The 21,278-nt window shown below is 39.3% G+C and overlaps 1 protein-coding gene across 3 annotated transcripts in view; it reads left to right on the top strand.

Annotated features, from left to right (window-relative positions):
* Positions 1-21,278, top strand: part of SGCZ (sarcoglycan zeta) — a 481,028-nt gene that overhangs the window by 230,600 nt on the left and 229,150 nt on the right. For 2 of the 3 annotated variants that reach the window (XM_080590433.1, XM_080590432.1), the window contains exon 1: positions 4,995-5,960. In XM_080590433.1, coding sequence (XP_080446559.1) covers positions 5,928-5,960 — 33 coding nt within the window. In that variant the 5' untranslated portion in view covers positions 4,995-5,927. Of the gene's footprint in view, positions 5,961-21,278 lie in introns of those variants that run through there. The other variant, XM_080590434.1, reaches the window with a different exon arrangement.

The raw sequence follows: 21,278 nt of genomic DNA, 5'->3' as shown, positions 1-21,278 counted from the left end.
TGCAATGCTTCACTACTTCAGTAGCAATTTCCAGTATGTAAAGTGAAGCTCCTCTAGTGAATTTAAAAGCAGAGTAAAATAAATCACTGTTCTTCCACTAGTTAGAATCTGTGTGCAGAAGTGTGTTCATTGACTCTTAATACTCGTTTTAGAAGCCAAAGGTAATTCACATCTTGTCCTTGTCCTCTTCGTCAGTCCAGTTGTTTCTTGTTTTCTTTTTCTTTTCTTTTTAAGAGGTATCAGAAATGCAGTAACAAAATTCCGTGTTCTCTAAGGTGTAGAAATAGTGTTATTCTAAAATACTCATCTAAAATATGATGATTTTGACTGAATTCTGAAAGTAATTGCCATTCTTGACTGTGCCAGACCCTCTTATCTCTTACATTTTGATGTTCACCACCAGCTTTGCTTGTAATTCCACTGGTGATTTCTAAATTTTTTCCCATTAAGAACTGACTTATTGTGTCTTTTTATTTCTAAAATCCATCTTGCATTTTGAAATAAAGAATTGCTTTATGATTATTTTAGCATTCATAATACCAGGATTTGTAAAGTTCTGTAAATGCAATTTCTTTGTCTTGACTGGCATTTCTGTAAATAAATGATTGTGTACCTATTCTCTGAAGTTTTTATTGAAAATATTCAGTAAAAACAGATCCACAATTGCAGCATCACATCAGGTGAGTCATATCCTTATTTAATGTTGTAACTAATCCACCCACTGTAAATTAATTTTACAAAACATTTATCAGTGCTAATGTAAATGAATCCATGCTTGCATATTGGTCTTTGTTCTGTTGTTAATTTTTAGGTTGCTATTTTCTATTTTGCATTTCATTAGAAAGGCAGCTATTCTTTGAGGCAGAGCTGAAACATGTGAAGTGTTTACATTTTACCTCTTTTTTTTCTTCAGTTATAAATACTTTCTAAACCACCCCTCTAAATTAATCAAGTATTTCCTGCTTGCCACTTCCTTACATAGGCATACTCCACTGTTCTTCATCAAAAGCGCGAAGTATATATGCAAGCTAATTATTTCCATAGTTCCCTGAGATACATATTTCCAATGCTTGATTTGTATTTCTTCAAACTCTTAACTGTTCTTTTACCTGACTTCATAGGTTCTATTTTTTGTGATCTCTCATGAGTTATAAATTTAAAAAAAAAAAAAAAAAAGGCAGGAATTCAGAATCAGTGAATATTGCATTGATTACTCATTTGGACTCTTAGAGTGGTGTAAGATTGCACAATAGGTTCTTGTTCACCAAACAGATTCCTGTCTCAAATGATGTATTTATGACATGCATCAAAAAAAGTCCAACCAAATAATATCAAGGCTTAAAGAAAATATTCTATCATTGATTATTTTAGTGAGATTTTTCTTGCCAACTCTTTCTATATTTATATAATACTACTTTTTTAAAATGATCCATCCTGACTAACTTTTAAAAACATTTTTTAAAGCAAGCTTATTACCTCTTATTCCAAAACTGTAGCAATATTTTAATTATTTGTTCAGGCAATTTGAGTTTACTGCAGTATAAAAATAATATATATTAATTATTAGCAGTTAGCTATTGTACAAAGGAGAGCAATTTTCAGAGCACCAGCAAAGTGATGAGATTAGAGTAATGCTTCTGCATGTTCCAGTTTGTCTTCATTAATTACCATCTTTAGTTCAGGAAATTAAATTAGCTTATTAAGAACTTTGATATATATAGAATGCTATAGTGCATATTTAAAACTTTTTGACTGTGTTTTTCACAGTTACCAGTGGCCCTTCCAGTAAAGTGTTATTAGGCTAGAGCTTTTCATCTTACTCTTTCTGCAAGATGAATAGTGAAATTTGTTAAAATATTTAATAACAAATTCTATTTTTGTTATTGAATCATGCTAGAAAAGTCAAGATTGAAGAAATGTGCCTTAAGCTGGCAGTATGGTATGGTTTGTGATAGCCTCCAGTAGTTTATGCGGTTAGATAGTGAGGATGCTGATTCTCTAGTTGCATGTCATCCTGCTTGATAAAATACTGATTAAGTCTACAGCAAAATCATTCTTCTCAAATCTGAATGCTAGAAGTAAATAATGACCAGAATGGCCTTTAAGCCTGATTATGGGTTAGTTGAAGAGATGAGAGGTTGAAAAAAGAAAGCAATTTCAGTAGCCAGTTTATAAATGAAGCAGAAGAAAATTGTTTTCAGAAACAGTACTGCTTTAAGTCATGTTGCATGGAACTCAGACCATGGGTGATTTAGAAATGACTGTCATAATCTACCAGCAAATTATAGGCTCACCAAATATTCTGTAAGGAGATTTCTCTCATTAAACCGTTAAATTCTGAATATTTTATGGAATGCCTAAAGAAGACAAATATTTGTATTTCTGTAGCTCCCAAATGCTATTTCAGGTGCCCAAGAAAGTGATCTCTTAACTACACAGGAAAATCTGTGATGGATGCATGGCATTTGTCAAACATCCTATACAGTTAACCTGGACAGATGTACACTGGAGTCTCTGTGTTTCACTAAGTATACGTAGACTTGGTAAGACATGGAGGTTTATTTACCAACAACATAACATAATTGCCAACTGCTTGTTCCAGTAGAAAACTCCTGTTTGCGTGGATCTTCTGCCTAAGAATCATGTGTCTGCAGTTGGCATTGCCTGTAAAATGCCTGTAATGAATCTATGTTGAAGAAAAAGATTGCTCTGAAAGAGAAGTCGCAGTTTGGAGGAGAGGGACAAAGAGCAGGATATTTAGTTTCTAAGAGGATTCTGATCAGAATCCCTAAAATATTGGGGATGACTAATGAAACTGAGTCAAGAAAATAATTATAAGCATTTATTAATTCCAGTGTGTTTATTATGTTGTTGCAAGTATTGGCGAGCTTTGGAACCCTGAAAATGCCAGTTTCCCTGTTGCTTTTGCAGATGGGAGAAAGCTTGACAGAGAAGCGAGGAGTGGAAGGTATGCACAGTGTTCCTGGTGTGTTGAGATCATTTTTTATAAAGGGATAACAGTGTCAGTAATATGCTGAAATTAGCTTTCCATAGACCTGGAGCTTGCTGTGGAATGTCTTTAGCATCCCCAGTTCACTATCTAAGACCAACCATTAAATATCCTGAAGCAGGAGGTGTTCAAAGTTTGCATCACCAGAAGTTTCTGTAGAATAGACCAATATATAGGATCTATCCACAGACAAACTGTGTTGCTCATGAAAAATGCATCAATGCAGTATGAATTTTCTTAAATGTTAGGGGCTGTATTTTTAGACTTCAGTATAGATCAGCAGCAATTCTCTTAATCCTAAATACAAAATCTAGAAATTCGTTGTAGACTATAGTCAATATTAGAAATATAGAGAAATAATTTCAGTATGCAGAATTGTTTTTTTGCAAACTGACTTTATACATTGTTTATTGTTACAAGTAAGAGAGGAACTATCCTGAACATTTCTGATAAAAGGGTTGATTCACTGATGAAGGCATAGGCAAAGCATAGGAAATTGTTGAAATTAGAGGTTCTTTTCTGGGCGCACCATACTACCATCATTTTGTTTCTGCCACACCTACAAAGTTTATCATTCCTGTTGAGATGCTGGTGAGAATGCTTATGACTGATTTTTAATTACTGTCAAACTTAAACAAGATAAATTATCTCTGAATAAACATAAATTGTTTATTAATCTGACAGACTATCTAAAGGAAACTGGGGAGGCTTTTGCTTGTTGATAAGGCAAGTGCAATAGAGTGATAAAGGCAAACTGTTGAAGAAATAGTCTCCTCTATTTATTTATTTTGTATTTCCATTGTGTTGCTGCTGATTTTTGCTGACTTTGGAAGTTTCACAAATTTCCTAGATTGTGCTCTGTAAGAATAGCTTTTTGCTTTTTGACAGTCACAGCCAGTTCCTAGGGTATGCAAAGGTGTTTTCTGCTGATGCACTAGCTGGTTCCCCAGAATACACAGAGAATTAGCTTACTCTTGCCAGTTTTAATGGTGAGTGTTTGGCTTCTCTCCCAGTTGCTTGTTTACTGCAAAATCTGTTGCTTCTTGATTTTCAGTTCTGTCCCTTCTCCTATTTTACTATTTGTCTTCTTTCCATGCATTCTTCCTTCACATAACTGCACTGATTGGATCATGCCAATCTTCCCTGCTGTTTGTTAAGTAGGTTTCCCCCTTCCCCTTGTTCCTTCTCCCTAATTACTTACAAATTCCAGTATGAGTCACTTGTAGGGCTAGAACAGACTGCTTGAGGACATCTGCATGTTGTTCTTTTTATAGCAGTTAGCTGTCTTCCACACTAGCATCTTCAAATTTTTTCTTTTATTCCCAGTCTTTCTCTTCTTCCATCATTAAGGAATTTGTCTGACATTTTGCTGTGCCTAGTCTCCCTTGAATATTCTGTTCGCGTGAACCATACTGACTAATGACATCTGAGTCCGCAGTCTCCAGCTAATCAGTGTTTCATGTTTGTCAGTTTTCCATTCTGCTGACCCTAGCTTCTTGATGTGACAGGCAGCTGCACACTGCCTATTCATAGAGCTGGCTCAGTATATTTCCAGAGGTTTTCTCCCTTCTTTCAGTAGTGTTTGTAAGTATCTTACAAGATCAAATAGAATAGGCATTAGATGCTCCTTCAGTATCTTCTCAATACTAAAAAAACAACAACAAAAAACCCTTTTCTTCAATCAGTCTTCTCTTCATCAAGCTATATTGAGTGGTTGTCTTTTCATGGCAGAGAGAACACATCGTATATAGGCTGAGGCTCATTTAATCTTACTAATTTACAGGAAAGTCAGGAAAAATCTCCACCTGCATTAGACTATTAAAGGACCTAGCCCTGTTCCCTCCTGAAGAAATGAAGATGGTCAAGTGCAGTAAAGATGAGATATCTCATAAATCTCTCTCTGTATCTCTCAAAGTGCTTGAAAGAGCTAGAGGTTTTTGCCCACACAAATTATTTGAGTTCAGTTCTGTTGTTTAGCCTGTGATGTTGTTTGCATCCTTTGGAGATTGTTTAGAAATAATAATAATAGTAAAGTTTTTATTGCCATCTTCACCTGTTAATGTGCCTGGCAGATATGTGACATTGAATTACTATATATTAAATGTCTTCATTATTTAGTAAGTTTTTGGAACCCCTGTTCAATAAGGGAACAACTCTTGCATGGTTGATCTTCCATCCTCAGTACTTCAGGTGCTGTTTCATGCTAAATATGAACAGACTGTCAGGGAAAGAGTGTTTTTCTGTGTGCATTTTATGGGAGGAGAAAACACAGACAGAAAGGGAATGGACAAACTGAAAAAGTAATTAAATATAAGAATAACTAATTATAAGAATAAAATGTGAGGGGGGATCTTAAAGCATGGAAGGAAATTCTGAAGGCAAAAATGGAAATAAATTAGGGACTCTGTCTCATGTATCATATAAATTAAAAGCAGATATTTAAGTGATGAAGCAGTAATTTCATATCAGATTTCTGGTGTCTACCAAACGAGTCATCTGTTCTCTTTTGCTTTATGGTATCATCTGGAATACATGATAAAATTATAGACTCATAACTGAAATCTGTTTTTATTTTCTGGTTGTTTCTCCAACCATTTGCATCAATGTAATTTCATTAAAATACTGTTAGAGTATTTTGAGTACCAGGTTATGTATGAGGGTTATTTCAGCATAATAGCAGTAACCAAAATATTAACATTTCTGCCGTGGTAAAACACACCCATTGGGTGCTTAAATGTTTATATTTTGTTCTTTCAGACTGGACCAGCCCCATGTTGGTAGAGGCTATAAAATAAGAGATTGATATATGTATCATATGATATATATGTATATTATCTAATTCTGGCAGCGTGATTCATCTTCTTCTATTAAGATAAATTATGCTATTCTTCTGGCAGTACTCCATCAGACAGGTGAAATGTGGCTTATATTTTTAGAGCTCTGGGTAGAGGTAAGATTTTATCCATGTCTATGTCATGTTTATGTTCTTGTAAGATTTTTGTGTATTGATATTATAATTACTATCAATTAAGAAATCTTCTGAAAGGACAGGAAATCTAATTCATATTGAATATGAGGTCACCAAATTCACATTAAGAAGAAATTGGTAAATTAAAAGCTCACGGTAACTTCAGGACACGGTAGTGATGTCTTTCACCAACTTAAGTCACAGAAGAAGCTCAATGAGTACAAGTCAGACCTTAAATTCATCATCTTATAAGGTAGTCTTATTTATCCTGCTGAGTATTTGAAAGTACGGAAAATTGACCTGGGATATTATGTGGGTTATGTGACAATGTAAACAGAAAGAGAGATTGCTCTGCATGGTACTTTGATGGTACTTTTGAAATTGATCCATTCTGGATCAAAATTATTATTGAGCAAGTGTTTTAGCTGTTGTGTGGGTAAAGACAGCAGACTGGCAAAACTTGATTTTGCAATTGCCCAATAAGTTGAATGTTTCTGATGTGATGTTTGGGTAGCAAAAACTATTCTTGTGATTCAAAATGATTCCGTATACTGGAAGATCCATAATCAAGGTATCATTCAAACCATACATCATTTGACAGTATTTCTTATTTGCTCAATTGAAGTCAGTAAAGAAGTCGTGACTTAACTGTTGGTGTTGGTGTTCACAGAAAGGGAATATTGTTTGTTCTCTTCATTTAGAAATGTGTCTGTTTTGAAATGTAGTTAAGAAATAACTTTGCTCTCAGGAGACTGCAGTTTTATGTTGGACTCCTAAGAAATGCATGAAAATTTCACTGGTAAAATGGCAGGAATCTCTGGAGATACCTACCTGAATTGGCTAGAGTTGGAAAACAGACTGATAGTAATAACGATGACACCTTGCCAAGAGGAGCAGTATTAGCACTAGCATCTGCACACAATGCCAGTTTTTACATATCACTGACATTTGGGCCATTTGTTTAGACCCTACTACACTTGCATTGCACATAGTATTCTCCTGACAAATTTCAACAATTTCAGAAGGCTGTTTGCGTCCCTATTTTTTAACAGAAGCAGATGTGTGTTTACATGTTCTGACCTAATGGCTCTACTTCCAGAGCAAAATGGGCATACACTGGCTCAAATACTAAGGATTGCAGTGAATGCAAATTGAATGGTTTCTTTCTTCTGGAGTGAGACCTACTCCGTAGGATAATGTTCTCTGGAGTCTTCCCATCTATTGAGTCAAGCATGAAGTGGGCACTCGTGGAATGTTTTAATGTTTTGTAATGTGTTAGCATAATGCAAGTTTCCCTCATTCTGTATTCTTTATATGGATTTAAAATGTTTTCTTCATTTTTCCACTGTCCCCTCGTCTTGTGCTCCTATGGTGTACCTGTTTCTTTCAGAGGTAATGCCGACGCTAAAACTCTCTCATTGACCTTGTCTTCTCTGCTGCCTTGTTAACACTTCCACTGACTCTTGCTTTACACCTTCAGTCCTGCCAGCACAGCTATTGCTGGAGCACACTGTGAACCAAATCAATGAATTTAATTGGCTAAAAATGCCTCTCCAAAAACATCAACTGTTTTTTGCTCAGAATACTTCAGTGGCATAATTGATTAGGTATGAGTAACCAAGGGAAGGGAAAAGGTCAGAAACTCCACAAACTGAAATAGGCATAAAAATCAAATGTAATGTCAAGTTTTGGCCTTGTTCCCTTCTGCTCATCTTTTCCTCCTACTTCTTCAGTCTTCTTTTTATTGAAATAAATCTAAATTCATAGGTGTATAAACCATATTTTATCTTGTGTAGAATGAAATAAATTTACACTACTTGATATGTTCTGTATGAGCCATATTGTATCTTTATAAGGATGTTCTTTTTGATTTAATTAAAAGTACCATCTACCTGAGTAATCAGTTGTCAGGTATGCCAAAGTATAGATGCTGAGGAAGAACTATAAGAATACAGAAAATATGTTGAATATTTGTCTTAGTTGTTTCTCAAACAAATTCGGTACAGCATGTTACTATTTAGAAACATTTCAAATCACAGAGTAGTGGGAAAAATATGATTCTAATCATTACAGATTACTTATTCTTGTTAACATGCTGTGAACTTCATTGTGCAATGAATATTGCAATTAAATGTGTTAAACACAGAACAGCTGTAAATGTTCCTAATAGTGGTAATAGGAACAGCTCATTTGTATCCATTTTTTTGAAGTGTTAATCTTATTGGAGAATGATATTCAAGATGGAAACATTTATTGTCCTTTTATAGACAATCGTTCCAATAACTGTTTACTGAGGACTAGCATCACAGGGAGAAAATTGTGTACCTCAGCTGCTGTCCTGCCTGTGGCTGTAATGAAGTCTCTGTAGTAATCTAATTCTATCGACTTAGCAAAAAAATGGAATTTTAATTGACAAAATAAAGCAAAGCAAATTGTCAGTAAAGACATGTGGACTTAAGCTTTGTTGATGATGATGTCAAAACTTTGTTCTGGCCTAGAAGAAAAAAACAGATTCTTCTGAATTATTAAACTTCAAAAGACATAAATTATGTAATCGACTGACTTTGCATACAGCTTTATAGAATCATAGAATATCCTGAGTTGGAAGGGACCCACAAGGATTATCAAGTCCAACTCCTATGGTGAGTTCTGTGTTATTTGCATGTTCATTCCTCTAGATTTTCTGGAGAGTGGAGGGGTTTGTTATCGTTGCTTAAGGAGCATGCTCTGAGTGTTTAGAGAAACAGAAACTCAGAGCTTTGAGTGTTTTGAGAAAATTTTAGAAACTGCACCACCATTTCTGAAAGTGGGCAGGCCAAAAATCTATGGCTGAATCAAAAAGCATCAAACTCTCAAATTAGAATCTTTAAGTCCCTCAGATTTGGCACCGTGTTCTTGCAGAATTAATCAGGTCTCCCAATGTAGTCAATCTGGAAGTAAGTTTTTCTTGTTGGACTCTGAAGACTGAGTGACTGAAACCTCTCTTGAATCATCTTTCACTGTAATGCAGTGCTGACCTAAAAATGTGGCCTTGTCCTAGTCAATATAGAATATGGAGTATAAAATATTTCTGAAATACTTTTAGTGGCACATAAAGCTTAACTGAGGGCCATACATAATGTTAGGACTTTCTACTCAGTAATCAGCACCTGAAGAGATTCATTCTAGGATTAAGGTGGTTTTTGGTGGTGTGGTTTTGTGGTGTGTTTTCTTTTTGTTGTTTTTATTTTCTGCCTGTTTGTTTATTTGGTTTTTTTTTTGAAAGAAGTAGTCTGCATATGAATCTCAAATAGGAGTATTATTGAACAGAAGACAGGGCATGAGCCAGCAATGTGCCCTTGCCACAAAGGCTAATGCTATCCTGGGCTGCATTAGGCAAAGTATTGCCAGCCCATTGCAGGAGGTGATTGTTCCTCTGTAGTCAGCCCTGGTAAGACCACACCTGGAGTGCTTTGTCAGCCCAGTTTTGGGCTCCTCAGTACAAGGAAGACATGGAGCTACTAGAGAAAGTCCAACAAAAGGCAATGAAAAGGATGAAGTGCATGGAGCATCTCTCATGTGAGGAAAGACTGAGAGCTCTGTGACTTTCTAGCCTAGAAGAGAGAAGAGGAGGCTCAGGAGGGAACTCATCTATCAAGTATATAAATACCTAAAGGGAGGGTGCAAGAGAACCTAGCCAGATTCTTCTCATTGGTGCCCAGGGACAGAACAAAGTGCAGTGGGCACAAACTGAAACACAGGAGGTTCTGTCTGAACATCAGAAAACACTTTTTGACCATGAGGGTGACTGAGCAATGGAACAGGTGACCAAGAGAGATTGTAAAATCTCTGTCCTTGGAGACACTTAAAAGCTTTCTGGATGTGGTCCTGGACAGCCAGATCTAGGTGTCCTTGCTTTAGCAGTGGGGCTGACCTGATGACCTTCCTTCCAACTGTAGTGGGTCTACATGGCAAGGTTTTGGTAGCAGAGGGCCATAGGGGTGGCTTCTGTGAGAAGAATCTAGAAGCTGCCCCATGTTAGGTAAGGGCCCCACTGCTGACCAGAGCTGAGCCAATAAGCGATGTTGTTTTGCACATCTGTGAGAGCATATTTAAGACAGGGAAAAAAAACACTGTGCCACACAGCAGCTGGGAGAGTGAGAAACAGCCTTGCAGGTGCCAAGGTCAGTGAAAAAGGAGGGGGAGAGGTGCTCCAGGCACCGGAGCAGATGTCCTCTGTGGTGAGGACCATGGTGAAGCAGGCTGTCCCCCTGCAGCCCATGGAGTACCACAGTGGAGCAGGGTTCCATGCTGCAGCCCATGGAGGAGACCATGGTGGAGCAGGTGGACCTGCACCTATGGAGGCTGCGGCCTGTGGAAGACCCCTGCTGGAGCAGATTCCGGGCCAGACGTGTAGCCTGTGGAGAGGAGACCATGCAGGAGCAGGTGACCTGGCAGGAGCTGCTGCCCGTGGGGGATCCAGGTTGGAGCAGTGTGCTCCTGAGGGATGGACCCCATGGTACGGACCCATATCTGGAGCAGTTCTTGAAGAGCTGCTGCCTGTGGGTAGGCCACGTCAGATCAGTTCAGCAAGGACTGCATCCCATGGGAGGGACCCCACAGCACAGGGGACGAGAGTGACCGAGAAGGAGCGGCGGAGAAGCAGCGCTATAGACTGACCATAAACCCCATTCCCCCGTTCCTCTGCGCTGCTTGGGGGGAAGAGGTGGAAGAGGGTGCATGGGGGGCAAGGTGCTTTTGGTTTCTTTCCTTTGTTCCTCGCTTCTCTAGCTTGTTAGTAATAGGCAATAAATCTTACTATCTCCCTATGTTGAGTGTGTTTTGCCTGTCACAATAATTACTGCGTGATCTCCCTGTCCTTATTTCAATCCTTGAGCCCTTTTCATCATATATTCTCCCCGATCTTCTTTGAGGAGGGGGAGTGAGAGAGCGGTTGTGGTGGAGCTTGGCTGCCGACCCAGGTAAAACCACCACACCAACCTCAACCATTATGTGAAACTGGGACATACCCTATTGTGGGTCTCAGAAGAACCATACTCTTCAAATGCTTTTGAGTTATATTAGCAGTTTTGGTAGTGATTGATCCTGAAGATACTAAACAGAGGGGAGGAAAAAAATGACATAGCAAAATAAAAAAACAAAAGCTGACAAATGTAAAATTGTCCATCAAGGGCAATAATTACACTATTATGTTTTTCCAGTAATGTGTAAAGTAGTGATGTGGCTTTTATCATATCTAGCCAACAATTTGTGTCCCAGATGGACCATTTATACCTGGGTAGGTTGCTGACATGCTTTTGGTTGCCTTAAGAAACTCTTGAATGGCTAATACCATTAGGGTAAGACCCTGCAGGTCTTGTGTAGCCCACATACAGATGTTTTCAAAGGAAACATCTCTCCCTCCAATATTTATTTCTCTAAGAATGCAGCTGTATTACCTTGTCAGTCTATTCATAGTAGTTAGTTTGAGCCCTTTTAACCCGAGATGGTTATCATCTTCTTCTATTATTTTTAGAAACCAGTGACGCGGCAGTTAGTGAGGCAGTTAGCGCAGGCAGGAAGGGCGGGGACCCATCGTCGCTCTGTTGCAGCTGCCTTTCCCTTCCGTGCTTGTAACCTGCTTGTGTAGAACCTGACCATGGTATCAACCAGGCAGAAAACCGTGGCCTCCACATCTCGTGCGGCATCTCCAGCCACGGTCACCAGGGTGGCTACTCAGACGGAGGGCTTCGGGAAACACGCAGCCATCCAGGTCCTGGGCTGCAGAGTGTGCCCCAGCCTTCTGTCGGTCTCCGACAGCAGTGGTGGGTATGCCTGTGGGAGGTGTGCCCAGGTTGAAGAACTGCTCAGCCAGGTAGCGGTGCTCCGGGAGGAGGTGAACAGGCTCAGGAGCATCAGGGAATCGGAGATGGAAATTGACTGGTGGAGGTGCACTCTACCCTCTCTGAGGCAGGCTCATGAGCCTGCCACAGCACAGGCGTCTCCTGTTATGCAGAAGACGGAGGTTCCCTCCTCCTGCCAGGCAGCGGGAGGAGACCTAGATCAAGGGGGGGAATGGAGGCAGGTGCCTATTCGGGGTGGTAGGCGAGCCCTCTCTCTGCCCACCTCACCTTCTCATCTACCCTTAAATAATCGATATGAAGGACTAGAACAAGACAATCTGAATGACAAAGTAGATAAAAACCCGTCCCAGCTGGAGGGGGCGCCTAAGACAAGGCGACCTACACATCGCATTGCCACATCATCCTTCAAAAAAGAAAGAAGGGCTATTGTTATGGGGGGCTCCCTTCTGAAAGGGACAGAGGGACCGATATGCCGACCGGACCCAACCCGCAGAGAAGTCTGTTGCCTCCCTGGGGCTCGGGTGAGAGACTTTGCCAAGAAAGTCAAGCGCCTGGTACGGCCCACTGACTACTACCCGCTACTGGTCTTTCAGGCTGGTAGCGATGAAGTAGCAACGAGAAGTCCGAAGGCGATCAAAAGAGACTTTAGGGATTTGGGGCGACTACTTAGAGGATCAGGGGCGCAGGTTGTGTTTGCCTCTGTCCTTCCGATAGGGGGGATCGAAGCTGAAAGGCGTGCTGTTCACATAAACTCGTGGCTTCGAGACTGGTGTGACCGGCAGAACTTTGGGTTCTTTGATCACGGGAAGGTCTATGCTACACAGGGCCTGATGGCACCGGATGGGATGTGCCTCTCTCGGAGAGGGGTAAGGATCTTTGGTCAGGAGTTGGCAGGGCTGATAGATAGGGCTTTAAACTAGAGTCGAAGGGGGAAGGGGCTAAAACCAGGCACGCCGGTGATGAGCTAAGGGAAGGTACGCTAGAATCAGAGGGGCTGGGTGCCAGTGAGGTCCTTCGGGCAGATCCACAAGGTGCTGAGTGTAAGGAGACGCACCTGAAGTGCTTCTACACGAACGCACGCAGTATGAGGAATAAAATGGATGAGCTAGAAGTCCTGGCCCAGTCCCGCAACTACGACATCATCGGCATAAGCGAAACCTGGTGGGATGAGTCCTGTGACTGGGGTGTTGCGATAGATGGTTACAGGCTCTTCAGGAGGGACAGGCAGGGTAGGCGAGGTGGTGGGGTGGCGATGTATGTGAAGCAGGGGCTGGACTGTGTGGCACTTCAGGTCGGCGATGGCAAAGTTGAGAGCCTCTGGGTAAGGATCAAGGGACGAACGAATAAAGGGGATGTCGTTGTGGGAGTCTATTACAGACCGCCTGGCCAGGACGATAGCGCCGATAAATTATTCTTTACAGAACTAAGAGAGGCCTCGAGATTAACTCCCCTTGTCCTTATGGGGGACTTCAACTTGCCAGACATTAACTGGGAGTGCCACACGGCTGACACGAGCAAGTCCAGGAGGTTCATGAAGCACCTAGATGATAACTTCTTGGTGCAGGTGCTAATGGAGCCAGCTAGGAAAGTTGCCCTCCTAGACCTGTTGCTAGAAAACAGGGAGGGTCTGGTGGGAGATGTGGTGATTGGTGGCCGCCTTGGTCATAGCGACCATGAAGTGGTTGAGTTCAAAATTTACGGTGACAGAAGGAAAAGTGCCACCAAAACCTCATCCCTAGATATGGGGAAAGCGGACTTCAGGCTGCTCAGGGAACTAGTCAGCAAGGTCCCCTGGGAAACTGCTCTTGAAGGCCTCGATGTCCACCAGTGCTGGTCATTCTTTAAGCGATGCCTCCTAGAAGCACAAGATCAGGCAATTCCTAAATATCGCAAGTCAGGCAGGCGGGGCAGGAGGCCGGCGTGGCTGACCAGGAACATTCTAATGGAGATTAGGCGGAAACAGAGAGTGTTTCGCTACTGGAAGGAGGGCCAGGTGTCATGGAAAGAATACAGGGATGCTGTTCGTGTTTGTAGGGAGAAAATTCATGTGGCCAAAGCACACCTAGAGTTGAAGCTGGCTGTGTCTGTGAGAGAAAATAAAAAGGGCTTTTTCAGATATGTGAATGGAAAAAGGAGAACTAAAGAATACATAGGGCCGCTCCTTGATAGGGAAGGTCTTCTCACAGACAATGACATAGGCAAAGCAGAGACGCTTAACGCCTTCTTCGCCTCTGTCTTCAATGCCGATGATGGGCTTCGGGACCCAGGGTGCCCTGAGCTGGAGGACCGGGAAGGTGGAGATGACAAACTCCCAACAGACCCTGAACGTGTGCGGGATTTGCTACTCCACCTGGATCCCTACAAGTCCATGGGTCCGGATGGGATTCATCCCCAGGTGCTGAAAGAGCTGGCGGACGGCGGACGTCATCGCGGAACCTCTCTCAATTATTTTTCAACGATCCTGGGAATTTGGAGAGGTCCCGGTAGACTGGAAGCTGGCAAATGTTGTGCCGATTTACAAGAAGGGTCAGAAAGAAGACCCTAGCAATTACAGGCCTGTCAGTCTCATGTCAATGCCTGGTAAAATCATGGAGAAGATGGTTCTCGAACTTATTGAGGTGCACCTGGGGGACAAAGCAGTCATTGGTCCCAGCCAGCATGGGTTTGTGAAGGGTAGGTCCTGCCTAACTAACCTGATTTCCTTTTATGATAAGATCACCCGTATAATGGACCAAGGGAAACCAGCTGATGTGATTTTTTTGGACTTCAGCAAGGCTTTTGACACGGTTTCCCATAGGATCCTACTGGACAAAATGTCCACCATACAGCTAAATAAAAACATCATACGATGGGTGAGCAATTGGCTAACGGGCAGAGCCCAAAGGGTTATGGTAAATGGGACTGCGTCAGGCTGGCGGGCGGTCACCAGTGGGGTCCCTCAAGGCTCCATTTTAGGGCCGGTACTTTTCAATATTTTTATAAACGATCTGGATGTAGGAATAGAAGGTATTTTGAGCAAGTTTGCTGATGACACCAAACTTGGAGGAGTTGTGGACTCGAATGAGGGTGGAAAGGCCTTGCAGAGGGATCTGGATAGGTTGGAGAGCTGGGCGATCACCAACCGCATGAAGTTCAATAAGAGCAAGTGCTGGGTCCTGCACCTGGGACGGGGAAACCCTGGCTGCACGTACAGACTAGGCGATGAGACGCTGGAGAGCAGCCTAGAAGAGAGGGATCTGGGGGTCGTGGTAGACAGCAAGTTGAATATGAGCCAGCAGTGTGCCCTGGCAGCCAGGAGGGCCAACCGTGTCCTGGGGTGCATCAAGCACGGCATCACTAGTAGGTCAAGGGAGGTGATTGTCCCGCTCTACTCTGCGCTGGTGCGGCCTCACCTCGAGTACTGTGTGCAGTTCTGGGCACCACAGTATAAAAAGGACATGAAACTGTTGGAGAGTGTACAGAGGAGGGCTACGAAGATGGTGAAAGGCCTGGAGGGGAAGACGTACGAGGAACGGCTGAGGTCACTGGGCCTGTTCAGCCTGGAGAAGAGGAGGCTGACGGGAGACCTCATCACAGTCTACAACTTCCTTGTAAGGGGGTGTCGAGAGGCAGGAGACCTTTTCTCCATTAACACCAGTGACAGGACCCACGGGAACGGGGTTAAGCTGAGGCAGGGGAAATTTAGGCTTGACATCAGGAGGGGGTTCTTCACAGAGAGGGTGGTTGCACACTGGAACAGGCTCCCCAGGGAAGTGGTCACTGCACCGAGCCTGTATGAATTTAAGAAGAGATTGGACTGTGCACTTAGTCATATGGTCTGAACTTTTGGGTAGACCTGTGCGGTGTCAAGAGTTGGACTTGATGATCCTTAAGGGTCCCTTCCAACTCAGGATATTCTATGATTCTATGATTCTATGATCTTCTTCTATTATTTTTAGAAACCAGTTGTCGAGTACCAAACTCTTGCAGAAGAGAAGAAGCAAATTAGCTGCTTCACCACATTCTGGAAGTGACAGCAAGAGCTTTGTATATAGCCATTAGACATTTTAAAAGCTTTCCGAGAAAATCCATCCTTTGATTAGTAAAGCCTTTTCAAGAGATACAAGCCACTTGCTTACCACCTTCTTCTTTATTGTTATAATAAACTTCTTATTGATTATATCCTGACTCTCAATTTTAGTGTCAAGGTTCGGGTATACACATACGAAGTACTTGAGTATTTGCTGCATAAGAAATATTGCAGTACGTTTTTCACTACATACAATAAACTTCCAGATAAATTCCGTAAAGAAAAAATGGAGTAATATTTTAACTGTAAGCTTAATTAATGCTACATATTGTGTAGAAAGGAAACAAAATGCTGTCGTGTCGCACAAAAGGAGAAGTGTCTAAAGCTGGCCAGGAGCTATGTTGCTGTCAGGGTGAGTGAAAAGAGCCAGCTGGTTCTGGTAAATTTGCATATAAGATATCCTGAGCTATAGCAAGTTATTAGCACTCTGCATTTGGTACCCCTTTTTTTTTTTCCCCTAAATGCTGATGTGAAGATTATTCCCTGCCAGCTATATATATATATATATTTATTTTTTTTCTCTTCCTTAATTTGTACACATCATCTGATTGCTAATACGTTCCTTATCAGCCCACGTTATGACTTGATCCAGACACTGTCAAATGATATTGGTATATTTTAAAATTTCTATATATGTTTTTCATCCTGTCTGTGAATTAAGAAAATAATGCACGGAGAATTAATCAGTAATGAAAATGTCTAGAAGTTGTGTCATGCATGTGATTGGCTACGATTAAAATAACTGAGGTAACACCAATCATACTGTTTTTTGGCTTATCTTTTCCACTATATGAGTAGTAAACAGTTTCAGACTTGTATCTGTGAAATTAGATGTTTATTTCTTAGGTTATTTTGAATATAGCTAAATCTTTGCTGTGATAATATTCTGTCAGGCTTGAAAAATGCTTGTAGCTTTAGATAAACATTGCCATTTATAATACAAAAAAATATATATATTAAATCATTCCAAGACATTTATTTCTACAGTTATTAAGGTTATTTTATTAAATCTTGATATGCCTGTACTGATAATTTCTGCTAATAAGACATATCAGACCAACAAAATGGAATTCTCAAAACAATAATCATGTAAGAGAAATAATGTTTTTATTTTTTGTTTCAAATATAAATATAGTAAATAAAACATCATGTTAAAATTCTAACATTTTTTAGAATATTCAATATTTAGAAGTTCTAAAGAAAAAAAAAGAATGGAAAAGGGAAGGGAAAGTTTTGTCATTCACCGAAGTTACCTGTGAGTGTCTGATGGCATCCTGTCTCCCGTTTTCGTGGGAGTTTGTTCAAATGCCTGAATATCAATGAGCGAGTAATCAAGCTTTCAATAAAAGCAGTCTTCAATGAAAATTTCAAACCAGTTTTAATCATTGTACTGATGTTTCAAATATATTCAGTTTGGTTGTTATTTCAGTTCTACACCCTTGGGAATGCAGGCAGGCTTTATTAATCACTTTTTTTTTTTTAATCTGGTATTGAATAATTCTTTTCTCAAAGGTAGGAGTAAGAAAGCTTTGTTAATAGGAAGGACTGTCAAATGAAATGTATTAATTGAAGCTAGCAAAAAATCTGGGTCAGATTAGAGAGAACTGTGTGTCTCTAAGCAATCTGAATTACAACATTTGCTTCAGGGATCGTGAACTTGAGACCTTCAGCTTGGGCTTCTCAGAAAACTACAAACCAGTTGGTAGAGAACAGGAAAAACTTAGTTTTAGAAAAACTAACTTTGGACCAGCTCTGATTGTAATGTCTCCAAATTTACATTGCGTGAAAACAAAAAGCACTGAAAGTAATGCCAAATTGAAGGGCAGTGGGATGAGTCTTCTGTTTTTCACTGGTTTGCTTATTGTCTGTACAAGAGTTTCTTCCTCTCCTTCCTGAGCTCTTGTTTCTCTTATGTGCAATGATGCTGACATCTGATGCTGATATTCCTGCTTGACACATAGATTTGGGATAGGAAAAACACGGGAGTCCCAGTCCAGTGGGATGTATGTGCATGAAAGAATTTCAGATCTGAAAAACATTGTAGTTATCCTGGCAAATCATTTATGAAGTTTCTTTCTTCCCCCATCCCCACTGAGATACCAGTCTTTTATTAGACTGCCTGACTTTCAAACAGGCATGAGTCATATCAACCTCTGTATATTCTCTCTGATAACTTCTGCTGTGTCTGTTAAGTATAATCATAATCTTCTGTAGTCATCTATGTTTCTTAAAGCATGTTGTGCTTTGATCAAAGGTATTGCTCCCACTTTGGATTTCCACCTATTTTAGCAGCTGGACGCACATGCAGAGAGGTGATCTTCCTAAGAGCTCCTCACTGTGTCATGAGGAAGCTACTGCATTAAGCTCATTTTTGTTTGTTTGTTTGTTTGTTTGTGGTTTTTTTTGTTTTTATTTGTCAACCACACTTGGGAAGAATTTTTTAATTGCCTTCTTACAGGGATGGTATTACCATTTGGCAACCCCATCCCTACCATTTCAGATTATCAAATCTAAATCTATCTTCTACTACTACTACAGCTACTACTACTGCCTATTTTTCGCTTTCTGAGCAAAATGGCAAAAAACACCTTTCAAAACATATATTTATATTCTTGGGTAACTTTTTAAAAAATTTGGGATGAATGGAATCAACAATGATTTAGTAGTTGTTGAGCTGATCCAGAAAATATATAGACAAAATGATTATATAACTTTTTTTACTTTAATTTTCTGAAAATAATATTTTTTTAATAAGACAGAAGTCAAATACCCTGCCTGCATTAACAGCAAATATTGGACTGTTTCTTCTGTTAGACTAACAATCTTTTAATTAAGAACAATGATCCTTTTATTTCTTTTGCTGGTTTTGAATCTTCTTATGTGACATTTAGAAAAGAGCTGTTAGCCATTAAGAAAAACTTGTGCTTGCCTAGAGGGTTATTTGCAAGTCATAATCAAGTTCTAAATGGGTTTTATAAACACTAGTTAAGTAGGTTGCTACTGTAACCTTAGGAATTATTCCAACAATCTCATCCTCTGGATTTAGATTATTTGCTCATTATCCTCTCCACATCTTTTGCTATTTTTTTGCTTTCAAAGTTTACCTCTGTAAGACATTATGATTTTTCAAAAGACTAAAGTAAAGTTTGAAAATGTAAAATGTCTCTGCTTCATTCATTAATTATTTTTAGGTATAAGGTATCTGTTTCTGTAGTACATAGTGGCCCCAAAATATCAATAGCGTGATCTTTTTATACTCTAATACTGAAGAGGATCAAAAAGTATAGGAGTAGCTGAAGATTAAAATTAAAAATTCAGTTGTGACATGACTAAATAGTTTACAATGCTGTGATAATTTCCTTTGCATTGTTTACGAATCTCATTCAATGTACTGTAAGAATTGATTTAATTTCTTTGTAGGTACTGAATAATGCATCCCATATTACTTTTGATTTGAATTAGAGCTCTCATTAGTTATGATACTACTGGAATTATTTTTTGTTTCTTTTAGTGTGAGTCTCTGGGTCGCTTATGATATTGTGATATTATGATTTTATGTGATATTATGATATTATGATATTGATACATGCATATGTGCACTATGCAGTTTACCAGTTTCAGATGCTAAGACTGAAACCTTTGTTTAATGAAGCAATTCTTTAATTATTTTTGTTTAGTTGGGATCCTCAGGCATTGTCAGAAATCCAAGTAAACATTGAACCCATGGTTCTTTTGTCATCTTGAAATAGTTGCTGGTCATTTCATATTTACTATACCTGAATAATGGAATAGCATTAAGTTTAGTACTGCAATCAGTTTTCTTAAATATTCATCTAATAATGATACCTCTTCAATAAAATCTGTCAGTCAGCCTGTTTAAAATGTGTATTTTCATAATCTATTTTGAAAATTCGATAGGATGAAATAGTCAGTTGTCAAAAGTGTGTATGTTTATATGTATTTCTTTGAATGCGTGTACAAGTATTATTAAAGTGTGTGCGTGTATATATATAAAGTATATATGCACTTTATCAATCAGAACTCTAGGCTAAAACTCGTCAGATTTATTAGGTGTGACCAGATTTTGAAAGATATTCTGTCATACTGTGTGGTTTGGCAAGGCTCATGGAGTTCATGTTTTAAAAATATTGTAGTAACTTACTTGCTCTTCCAGTGATCTGGAATTTCTGAAGTAAATATGATCTAATAATTTTTCAGTTACTGTGATAAAAGCATGATATTGACTGGAAATAGTCATCAAACTTTTTGTGTTTCTGTGTATTAGTACCTTAAACATTCCCAAGTGCTAATTCCCAGACCAAGCAGGACTTTTTTTCTCAATAATTTAAAAATTAGCTGATGAATTTTTACCTGAGTATACAATACATAGTGAGAATGCTGCCAATAATTGTAACATGGCCAGACTAACAACAGACATAAAGCAAAAATTGCAATAATATATTTATAGTTATAGCATATGGCATATTCTTTGGGACTGCCTGTTTATTATTTAGGTATGTATTTATAGTTCTTAGAAAAAATGAAATCTTGATCCTTGGTGGTGGTAAGGATGAACTGATGTTACATGACTTTAGACAGACAAAATAGGAAATATATTGACTTGCCTGAAGTTGGATGACAGCTAGTTGGGTGTGGTTTTATGTTGAACAGTTCTGGAAGTAAAATGTTTATTTATTTATTTATTTGTTTGTTTATTTATTGGAAAAAATATTCAACAGATTTAACAACAACAAAAAAAATGCTTGTATATGATATCAAAAGAAAAAAAAGTTATTTCAATAGAACATGTGGACTGTATATGAATTAACCTTTATAGATTTGTTCTTGTATAAAGTATCTGAGAAGAAGTTAATGGTATTCATAAGAATGGTCAGCTTCAGTTTGGGGAATTAAATTAGGGACTTAGCAGGGTTTTATTAATGTTGTTGAAACATTCTGTTTTAGGGGCAGTCCTACTTCTGGCATTCTCACAATTTGGAAGTTGATTTTTTGGCTAATTTTAATGGTGTTAATCACTTTGTAAGTTACATATAAAGTTGGATGGCAAGACAAGAAATGAAATGGTGTAAAAAAAAGGATGAATACTGTCATGATAAAGGGTAACATAAGATTTTGAAGTCCGGTAACATTTTGCCTTGGGAGGACTGAGGAATGTAACTGACAAAATTCCTGTTTACTAGCTTATTTAAAACCACCTTTGTAAACTTGGTGTTCCTGGTTTGACTTACTGATGCGTATTAGTGTTATTATATGGATGTGTATTCATGAATTCTGGTTGTAAATATTCACAGGGAGTTAATTTTTGCAGTTTATGTCTCGTTCATTAACAAGTGCATGGGAAAACCTCTAGCAGATGAGATGGTTACC

Source organism: Anser brachyrhynchus, assembly GCF_964034855.1.
Source record: "Anser brachyrhynchus genome assembly, chromosome: 4".
Taxonomy (NCBI): Eukaryota; Metazoa; Chordata; class Aves; order Anseriformes; family Anatidae; genus Anser; species Anser brachyrhynchus.
Note: the sequence above shows the minus strand (reverse complement) of the source record. Positions and strands in the feature narration are given on the sequence as shown.